General features: G+C 44.3%; 1 protein-coding gene across 2 annotated transcripts; it reads left to right on the top strand.

The window, feature by feature from the left end:
• The first annotated feature begins 1,248 nt into the window (after window positions 1-1,248).
• LOC119452279 (uncharacterized) lies at window positions 1,249-10,286 on the top strand. 2 transcript variants are annotated; one of them, XM_049667073.1, is made up of 3 exons: window positions 1,264-1,368; window positions 9,859-9,889; window positions 9,941-10,286. In XM_049667073.1, exons 1-3 carry the CDS (start codon window positions 1,266-1,268, stop codon window positions 10,254-10,256), a joined length of 450 nt encoding a protein of 149 aa, XP_049523030.1. In that variant the 5' UTR covers window positions 1,264-1,265; the 3' UTR covers window positions 10,257-10,286. The 2 variants fall into 2 exon arrangements, with proteins under 2 accessions (XP_037570451.1, XP_049523030.1); XM_037714523.2 differs by having other exon boundaries at window positions 1,249-1,368; window positions 9,859-10,286.
• Window positions 10,287-10,949: the final 663 nt, after the last annotated feature.

Below are 10,949 nucleotides of genomic sequence, written 5' to 3'. Positions count from 1 at the left end.
CTGGTGAAAAAATATTTCGCTCGTCGGTGAGACCCCACCATGATTTTCAATAAAGATGTTGTAACCACCACCACCTCGTCGGTGATTTTACGATGCAGTTAGAGCTCCTCGCAGTTTTGTCTGTTTGACCAAGGAACTTCAGAACAAAATTGCGCATCAGATGTTTTAGGATAAAGTGCTTTCCTGCCTCTCTTTAGTTGAGATCGTCTGTCTCAACTAAAGGAGGAGTTATGTCGGATTGTGCCCGTTGTTTTGCTTTGCCTGTAATTAAAGAGAACTCCTTGTTAAGCAATAGGTCCCTCTGAAATTAGACTTCTCTGGTGAAATAAAGAGCTGTACACGCTCTAACGGTTGCCTCTGGTGCCTGCACACTTTGTAGTCTGTGGCATCACACTTAATCAGAAGCTGTGGAGAATCGCTCCTAAGAATCGCTCCAACAACCGAGCTTCTTCTAAAAGCCTCAACAGGTGCGTTGGATCACTACATGCTATGTAATAATTGACACCGTGCCGCCCCACCTATGTAGCGATAGCTGTTGAGTACTTCCACGAGGTTTGGCGGCTGTGGTAGGTATAATTGCTCTGCCTTTATCGTTATCTTTTTGTACTCGCCTAGGTATCGATACTACATTTGCGACACCTCGGCCACCTTGATGTCACCATCGCTGTGCCATTTCGGTCGTAGTTATCGTTGTCGTTTAGATCGCTATCGTTGTCATTGTCGAGTTGTTCTGGTCATTATCAGTGGCCAGGAGTCTGAGGCTATTTTCGATTACCTTGAGTGACCTTTTAAAATATTTTTCTTTAGTTTAGTGTTACCTATTTCGTTCGCAGCTCATTTACGTCTTGAGACAATTTTGCTAATTTCACTTTGAGCCTGCTTTCTCCCTCTCCAGTTCCCCTTCCATCTTCATTGTCTTCTGGCCAGCTATGGTTATCCTATGTTTCCACAGTTGCAAAAATATTCTATGACTTTCTTGCGATAACAGCGACCTTCACACTCTCTGTTATTCAGAGCGTCCTGCCTCATACACGGGTAACTTGATGAAACTAAAATTTTTTTTTCTGTGACCACAATAGTAACGGCGAGATGCCTCCAAACCACCGGTAGAAGACGTGCGAGCTACACAATAGCTTGCGTTTCACGAGTAGTTACGTGGCGACAACACTTCTGCTGACGGCCGGCTGGGAGAAGCACTTTTGAATATAAGGAGCGTGCGCGGCTTCGAAACCTCTGCGAGCTTGATCTGGTACGAATCAGGAGCCATGGCCCGCTTCATCATGGTCGGCCTGCTCGCCACATCGGTTGCCTACGCGGCCTCCCTCCAACAGCAGCAGCAGCGGCAGCAGTCACAGCAGTGGCCCTATGGTGATTATTAATTTAACGCAGAGAATTTTATTTGTCGAATTTTGCAATGTTGCCTCATGTAAACACAGGCTTTGATCGTTTCATGGACATCAGTTTGGACGGTTACTCGTAGTGGCCGTATCCAGTGCCCGAATCAAAGTAGCCTCCTGTCAACATATACAGATTTATATTGTGTTCTAAAGCAGCACAAATATAAATGTGAGCTGCAGAATAACATGTTTGTCACAATTATATTTACCATACGTTGTGAGTATAAAAAGATGTGTGTGGATCATAGCATATAGTTTGAACATTGCGCTCACTCAAAAAGTCATGCCTTAATCAGAACACTGTCCACTCATATTGTCAGAAAAATGCGTTGCGTTTATTCGACATTTCGTTTAGGCAGATTACAGAAAAATTGCAAACAGTTGGTTTACTTGGAAAGAGTGTACTTGTTAACTTTATTGGGGTGAAAAAAAGGGTCTTGCAGCTTTTTTGTGTATAACGTATGTGTTTATCCGCGAAAATTTTCTCCGTTGTTATACTCAGCTCTTCCATTCAAAATAGTGCTGTAGACTTTGAGCAGTATTTGTATCTGTCTGGTTCCGGAAGCAGAACGCGCGAAAGTAGTGTGACATCTACGTAATCAACACAAGAACCGCGGTGTTCCCCACGAAATTATGCGATAGCTTCCATGGTCTAATCACAGCAGGGGACGTATGTTGCCCTTTGTTCTAAATTTCCCGCAAGAGTAAAACTCGCATACTTGCGCTGTGAATGAAGTAGTATTCTCAACGTCTCTTCGTTTCGGTAGTGCGGTCTTCATCCCTTAGAATCGCTTCTTGCTTAGGCACCAAGGGGCACACCTAGACGCCATGAAAGCAGCAGGAGAACTGTTGATGCCGCGCGCAGACTACTTACGAATTCGATTTATCACCCCCCCCCCCCCCCCCTCCCAACTCCCTGCTCAGAGTTACCATTCGGCATGGTTGTCAGACTAGCCTTGTTTTATATGGGGTATAATGTATGATGAGTTAAGTGGCACTTTTGATTCTAACACAGTTAAACTGAAGTACACAAAAAGAAGCTTTCTGTTGAAACCAACTCTGTAAACATCGTGTCTAGGTGCGGCAGGCTAAAGCTGCACACTCCTTTCATAAACCCGGTAGTTTGGTTGATGCGGAGTTCCCCGTATTTGCTTGACACTTTTCTACCACCAACTATCGCCACGTCTTTCTCGTAGATTTTTTGGTGACTTGAGAAGTTTTAGGGATTTTACAAGTTCACATTATAAATTAGATGTAGGAGTTTCTTATGGGCTCTTACAGTGAAAATTAGTGTTCTGATTAAGGCATGACTTTTTGAGTGAGCGCAATGTTCAAACTATATGCCATGATCCACACACATCTTTTTATACTCACAACGTATGGTAAATATAATTGTGACAAAAATGTTATTCTGCAGCTCACATTTATATTTGTGCTGCTTTAGAACACAATATAAATCTGTATATTAAGTTGAAACTTTCTTAATGTTTCTTGCTCGATACGCGGCAGTTAAATATGTTTTGCCCTTCCGAAATCGAATTCTCACGCGCACCTCTGCTCTTGTATTATACTTTTAATTGCTTTGTTTTTAATTTCCTCCGTGGTACGGCTTCAAGTTTTCTTTTGTAAGAAAGGGTGATTTTTTTTTTTGTGCAAGTAGTATTGGTGCACAATTCGCATATCCTGCGCTAAATACGAACTGCATTAATTTCGACACTGCTACTTTGTTCTTCTCGATAGCCAGCGCATTTCTCATGGATAGATTTTAACCGGAGCTTTTTACCCCCATAATGGCACATTCTCAATCCTTATGAACGATCGAGCAGCATTCACAGCGCTATACTCGTATTATACAAAAGCTTGAAGTTATCCCTTTCAGTCACCCTGTACACATTTGCGGACGCGACCTAATTTTGCGATTTATGTGCAGCTGTGGCAAGGAACAGAACACAAAAACTAGTCTTAGGGCAAATTGAGCACTCTGCTTACCTCAAGTGCCTTCATTTTACTTCTGACGGAAATTTATCGCTGCCAAAGATCGCTTTGAAGAAGGCACTACAGTGTTGGACGGGAGGTGTGATGTGGGAGGTTTGATAGCGATTGTGAAAGAATGTTTTTAACGCGATAGCGTTTAAGGTCCCGTGTCCCAGAAAATCCGGCATCGGCAACCGGCGTGTGATCGAGGGCGGCGGAGAAAACAGTGTTGCCAGGTCGTACAAGGCGGCATAGAAATTGTACAGAAATTGTAGCCTAAATGCAGCCAAACAAAAAAATGGGCAATACATTTCGTAGCCAAATATAGATATGCTCATTTGCACTTTTATTTGTCTGTACATTTTCATATTTGACTACGATAATGCTTTTTTGCACAACCCGTCTTAACAAAATGTCCGTGTCGCCGTCACGGTTGACCTTTCACATCAACAACAGCGACAACATGCGTGCACACAGAACACTTTCACCAAATCGCTTCAAAGAGCGAAATCACAGTTATTTTATTTTACGACAGATAGTACTAAGTTATTATTTTTAGTTATTTACAGTAATATTAACTATGAACTCCACTTTTAAGCTATAGTGAACGCGAAATAATGTTCAGCATCACCGACCTTTCACGTGACCTCTGCTACGACATATACAAAGTTGAGCGGTCTGCAACGGCGACGCGCCCATGGCTTTTTTTTTTAATAAACCAAAACCAGTCTTTTGCGCTATGATATCTGGCGGTATTAGTCTGATCGTCCTATCTCGTTTCCTCGTTTTTTTTCTTTCTTTTTTGGTCGTTAGCTCTACCCAAGTTAGCGGGGACACACTTATAAAGTGTCCATTTATATTAACCTGGCTGCCATCCTAGGTCTCTAGCACGCCAAGAACATGCGTTAAAATGAAGTGACAGACAAAAGATGTCACTCACTGTATGAATCAATGTAAGCGAAGCTTTAAAAGATTACTGCGCAAAACAGCTCACCAGTGGAAGAAGCGCGCGGTCGTTTTAAGCGACGAGCACGTGCTCGTCGCCGAAAACAACTCGCTGGTGAAATGGTGAAAGTCGAGACGGCGCACAGTGAGCAAAGATAAACGACAAATTGAGAACAGTGGTAACCCGGTGAAAACCGGTTACTGTCAAAAAGCAAACCATGTTTATGTGCTAATAATCATAATTGATGGGGTTTTACGTGCCAAAACCAAAATCTCATTAGGAGGCACGACTTAGCGGGACACTCCAGATTAATTCTGACCACCTTGGGTCCTTTAACGTGCACCTAAATCTAAGTATATGGGTGTTCCTGCATTTCACCTTGATCGAGATGCGGCCGCCAGGGCCGGGAATCAAACCCGCGTCCTCGAGCCAACAGCGCGACACCTCACCTGCTAATCTAACACGGTGGTTTATACTCACGTGACGTGGTGCACCGATGTCATCGTGGAAAACATGTTGCGATATTAGCACAATGAGCATATCCATATGTGACGTTACGCGCAAACCATTTATAAGTACAGGCACCAGGACCCACCTTTGTGCTCGGGGTCTTGCTCCCATTCGTTTTGATACTTTCTAGCATACTTGGCTCACTTCCCGATGGTTTGATTCTTCTCTCCAAGGAGGATGCGATCTTAAGCCCAACCTATCGAAATGAATCTCGAATGTAAGCACGAACAAAAATTAATCTCGCAGGGAAAGGAAAATGGCAGTAAAGCTTAGCGCGAGAAACGTCGATCCGGTCGAAAGCTGTGCCCGGCGCGATACTTCACCCAGAAGCCATGGCCGTGAACACACTGGAACGTGTCTTCTACCCGTGCTGCCCTTCTTTCCTGTCGGCGCCACGATCACCCAAACCTATTTTATTGTTCTCACTTTTTGAGCATTGCCATGTAAGTACAGTGTACTGTGAAAAACCGTCTACTACCAGGCTCATCCCGATGCCCGGGGATTTGGTGTCTGACGATGAAGCGGTGTGTAAGTTTGAGTGAGTTAAAATTCAAAACCACTGGCTCAGACAACAGCGACGAGGGGAGGGGGGGGGGGATATTTCACGCACGCACACAAGCACAGCCGCGCCGCCGGCTCTGCCAGCTAAAACATCGCCTTCATGATTTGTTTCTACTCCGTCAGAGCCATCTCTGGAGCGTGGATTAGGGCGCCACGTATAGCCCAAACACAGCCAAGTCGCAGATCTTTACTAGCCCAAATATAGCCACATAACCAACTCGCCCAAGTCGACGCCAAAATTTTTTTTTCTGTAGCCCAATTTGGCTATATATAGCCAAACCTAGCAACACTGGGAGAAAAATCATCCACCCACATTGACCGCGCGGGCCTTCCACGTGGTGTGAGGTTTTGGTGAAGAAAAATTGAATTTCGTACAGTGAAATCCGTCAGAAAAATGGTAAAGTAAGACTTTACTATTCGTCGTCGGAGTCGCCGTCGGATAGTTTACCAATCAGCGTCGGATTGTAATTTGAATGTACGAGAAAACCTAATTCTGCTACGAGGAAACTCAAGCACAAACCCCTTTTCCAGCATTTCCACCAGACCGGCGCGCCTTTAGTAATAATAAAAGCTAATAAAAGCAAACAATTATTAAAATAGTAAAAAAAATGTGGTTGATCCCTCTTATATAGGAATCGGTATAGAACACGAAAGTGAAACGTGTCTTCACAGAAGTAGTGTAATGTTTATTGCACATTGATATATAATGTCTATTGGTGTTTTGTGGCTAAAGCGCTCTTAGGCGTTGATGCACCCACGCTGACGCCTGGTGGCACGTCTCCTCCATCACGACTACCAACGTCGATGACCATGAGCAACCGTCGTGCATATGGAAGCTGCACTACGCTGCACACGCTAGCACAACGCGAAAGACGAAGCACGTAACTGACACACTAATACAACGCGCAAGACAAAGCACGTAACTGAATCGTCACCGAGTCAAATCAGCGCGTACAGCGCGTCGTAATTGCAGCCTCCGCGATCAACTTCAGAAACATTTTCAGAGCTAATTGCGGAGGCCACGCTCCGCTGTGCTGAGTACGGTGAACGCCACCTAGGTGGCGTTGGTAGTGCTTCTTGATGCCAGCGTCCCTTCGAATGCTGGCATCGAGGCGTCGTAGTGCTGAGACCACCGAAGCGTTCACTGTCGGTGTGCGTTAGTGTCATAATGCAGTACTTCTCTTTTCTGCTCGTAGGCGGCGGCACCGCCCCGAGCAAGAGCGCGGGTACACGGAGGAGTGTTAGATATATAAGGCGCGTCTGTGTAGCTCTCTGCAAATGCGTTTGTGGCGCAATGGGTTAAACGCTCGGCGATCTATCGTCGCGGACCGAGAGGTCGTGGGTTCGATTTCCAAATTTTGCATGTTTGTGGAACTTTTTCTTCTGGTTTTGTTCTTTGTATTATGTTCTATGACGTATTTCCGTGACGGAAATACGTCAGTGAAGTCTTGGTGGACCCCGGCATAAAACACTTTCGTGTTAAAAAGGTGCTAGGGCCTTCACATTTTAATATAGATCACTTATATTGCCCCCGCAAAAACGTCTTTCCAGCAATGCATTTCAGTCTAAAAGTGAAGCCGACTTTAAGGGGATCTGTGTGAGCTTGGGATTTGTAAGCTGGCTTTCCCACGTCCAGTGTTGCAGTTAATGAAGCCTACTTGCCGTATGCGAACGATTCGATACGAACGGGTCCCGATAACGCTATCACATTCTGCTCTTAAAGGCGAAGCTTAAGCGTCCTCCAAATTTTTTTTCTAGTAATGCTTGCAACCAATAAAGAACTTGTGCAAGTAACTCGCCCTACTGATTCAATTCCTTTTTATAAAGAAACAAGTCATAACTGAGTGCACATTAATTAGATGCTTAATCACTCGGTAATTAGGGTGACTGACTATAAATGCAGAGTCATTCTACCACCTTGACTTGCTCTTAATAAAGTCTGCGGCCTCTTGGCACAAAATTATATAAATTTCATACATTTATAGACTGTCAATCATATTTGTGACTGAAAGGGTTAGGTAATTATTGCTAGTCCCCTTCCAAATATTCTTGAATCAATGCTATCTTTGTTGCCCTCTGCAAGTGTGGACTCCATTGACTAGGCAACTAAACTTTAGTGAAATAGAACTGACAACTTCAATTTGCTATACCTACGAATGTTGCAGATCTCACGGACTCTGTAAATCCGTGTTATGGAAGCATTTCGAAGATAGCCTGTCATCAAACATCAGTTGGGCTTCGGCAAAGCGTTTCCAGATGGACGAACATGCTTAATCAGGCTACGCACCGGACACATTATCATCGCACGCGATGCTTATGTTTATGCAGCACAACCGTGAAAAATTAGTAAGAAATGAACACATCCAATGGGCGGATGTCCAGTGTGAGACGTCGATGCAGCAAGCTGACGAGAGTTAAGATTCCAGTTGAGAAAATGATGGTGACGAGAGGTGTTATATCTCGTATACTCGTATATCTTGGTAAATGTGACCCTTGTGTAACAGTATCACATATATATCATGGAAGATTGGACAAGAATGGGTACATACAGAATGGCCCAAGAATGCAGCAGCCCAAATATCAGAAAACTTATGAAATTTTGAATATCATGTCTAATTTTATTAGACGGTCTGCGTGCTTGTGAGGTGCCCGTAAGTCGACAATATATCTACAGGTTTACGCCATGCTTCACTGTTCGATTGGGGTGTACAGCCATGCGCCCACCGGCCCCGCTTCGTCGGCCGAAATTCTACGTTATATACGCATGGCCAGATGGCTGCTCATAGCAGAACGGGGTGGGTCGTGTGTAAGAAAAAAAAGTTAGACGTTGAATATTATGCGCTATTCTATTAAGAGGTCTATGTGCCATGGTCTGCGTGCCTATGATCCGACAACATGTGTACAGGTTGGATGTGACTATAACACCACGAGCCGGCTTGCGCTGACTCGCGCTACAGAGTCGGTCGGAATTCGGCTGTACTGCTTGGCTCAAAGTACTAAGAAACCCAATCACTGAGACACAATCATTCAAATTTTGAAGACGTCATATTAAATAAGTTGTATACTGTAGCTTTTTGTGAATATTTATCGACTTTATGCCAGGTTCGAAAGCCCTAATTGAGTCCAGCAACTTATGGAAAAGTTATGGGGGGAGTGCAACATACGAACAAGGCCCTGGTATCCTCACTTTGTGGTAGGTAATCTAGAAAGATAAAGCAATCGTCGCGTGTTTAATGGGCAATAACCATTTAGTTATTTCGCCGTTACCCATCTCTGTGGTGGCGCCAAAGGACAGAGATGCAGCGCATTTTGTTTAATGACGGTGCCATAAAGCTTGACTTTCCACTTCGTTTCTTTCATGGTGCTCATTGGAGCCTGTTGATGAGTTTTTGCGCGAGTAGATGGGTCTGCGTTCTTTCTTTTCTCTCGTCGGGCGATCTATGGTTCCTTGTGATACATTTTTGGAATATGCTAGTAACATACACGGTGGGTGTATTATTTGGTTGGATAAAGTGCGATAGGTGCCTGTTTAAGAGACTATTGGCCTTAGTTAGCGGTCTCGTATAACGCAGAACCAACCTTAAGAGTGGTTTAGCGCACAGCAGCCAAATGCACAATGTCATACATTTGTACTCACTACTATATATATATATATATATATATATATATATAGCATTACCAAGCCGAGTGAACTGATGGTGTCTTATTAATTATTTGTTCATATACATGCTCTACGAAAAAAAAATTGGAGGACGCTTAAGCTTCTCTAAGAACGCGATAGTGTTATCGGCACCCGTTCGCATTGCATCGTTCGCATACGGCAAGTAGGCTTCCTTCACTGCAACACTGACCGTGGGAAAGCCAGCTTACAAAGACCAAGCTTACACCAATCCCCTTAAAGTCGGCTTCACTTTTAAACTGAAAGGCATTGCTTGAAAGTCGTTTTTCCAGGGGCAATATCAGTGGTCTTATATTAAAATGTGAAGGCCCTAGCACTTTTTAAAATTATTTTATTGTTTGCTATTGCCGTGACGCGCGCAGGTCTGGTAGAAATTCTGGAAAAGGGGTTTATGTTTGAGTTTCCTCGTAGCAGAATCAGGTTTTCTCGTACATTCAAATTACAATCCGACGCCGATTTGTAAATAATCCGATGGCAAATCCGACGCCGAATAGTAAAGTCGTACTTTACAATTTTTCTGACGGATGTCACTGTGAGAAATTAAATTTTTTGTTCACCAAAACCTTGCTCCACGTGGACTGCCTGCGCGGTCGATGTGGTTGGATGATTCTCTCCGCCACCCTCGATCACACGCCGGTTGCCGATGCCGGATTTTCTGCGACATGGGGCCCTAAACGCCTATCGCGTTAAAGAAATATGAAACACCCTCTAGCAAAACTTTCCCCAAATGTACACGGCAGCATTCAAAGTACACAAGAAGAGTGCTATGACAAAGGTCTCCCGTCATGCAGGAACCCGTGGGGGAAGTGGAGGTGCCACTGGATTTGGCAGCTTTGGCTACGGTAACTCGGGAAATCCAACCTACGGTAGTGGCGGTGGCTACGGTAGCGGCTACGGTAGCGGCTACGGTGGCCGTGGTGGCTACTCGGGAGCCGGTGGCAGAAGCGTCGGCGGTGGCTTGGGTGTTGGCAGCAGCTACGGAGGTGGCGTCTCTGCAAACAGGAGAGGTGGTACCAGCAGCTTTGGCGGCGGCTCCAGAGGTGGTTACGGCTCTAGCAACTTGCGAGGTGGCTACGGTGGCAGCAGTGAGACTGGCCACAGCGGCTATGGTAGAGCGTCCTCTAGTGGGCCACAGCAGCAGCAACAGCAGCAACAACGTCAGCACTTCCCAGGATACCTGTTGGGATAGGGGTAATAAACTTTGTGATGACAAAGAAAACTAACTCATGTCGGTCAATCGAAGGTTTTTCGTGTAATAAACGTGCTCGCCTATGCTCTCATTAAAAACTTGTGTTAATTTTTTTTCAAAGTTCTTTCTGCCATAATGCATATATTTTATCTGGGCTTTTGTGTAGTTACTTAAACCATGATGTTAAATAATAAAGCAATCTTGAATATGCGTTGCCACCAAGAAGGAACACAAAAATAAAAAAGAACAGGTCCGATGAAGAAAAATAAACAAATCGTAAGGTCACAGAACACTCCGTTAGCTGGTGGCATAAGTTCTCGCCTTAGAGAAAACGTTATCTAAATTACAGAACGCAATAAGTGACAGCCATTACGGTTTATGTGAAAATCTCATTTATACACAATGTAATTGCTAAAAGGCAGGATTTCAATGGTTATATATCACTAGACGGAACTACGTACCGGGCAAGCAAATATGGCAGGGAAGTGCGCACTTTGCGCTTCGAAAACTCGGCTGCCCTCAGTATGATGGCACTTAGGGCCCCATTTTGTTTCTATACCGCAAAACAGTTTTTTGGCTAGTAGCAATGAAATGCTTCGATTAAAATGTTCTTGCCTTCATTACGACCGCGAATAACAAGCTGATAATTCCAAGGAAACAATCGTATATGTTAAATATGCTGATAAATGCTGG

Source organism: Dermacentor silvarum, chromosome 5 (assembly GCF_013339745.2).
Source record: "Dermacentor silvarum isolate Dsil-2018 chromosome 5, BIME_Dsil_1.4, whole genome shotgun sequence".
Classification (NCBI taxonomy): domain Eukaryota; kingdom Metazoa; phylum Arthropoda; class Arachnida; order Ixodida; family Ixodidae; genus Dermacentor; species Dermacentor silvarum.
Note: the sequence above shows the minus strand (reverse complement) of the source record. Positions and strands in the feature narration are given on the sequence as shown.

Excerpts from the sequence above, each read along its gene's own strand:
- LOC119452279 (XM_037714523.2), top strand. The coding sequence starts at position 1,266 with ATGGCCCGCTTCATCATGGTCGGCCTGCTCGCCACATCGGTTGCCTAC. Across the intron at positions 1,369-9,858 it reads GTCACAGCAGTGGCCCTATG|GAACCCGTGGGGGAAGTGGA; the intron begins GTGATTATTAAT and ends CCCGTCATGCAG.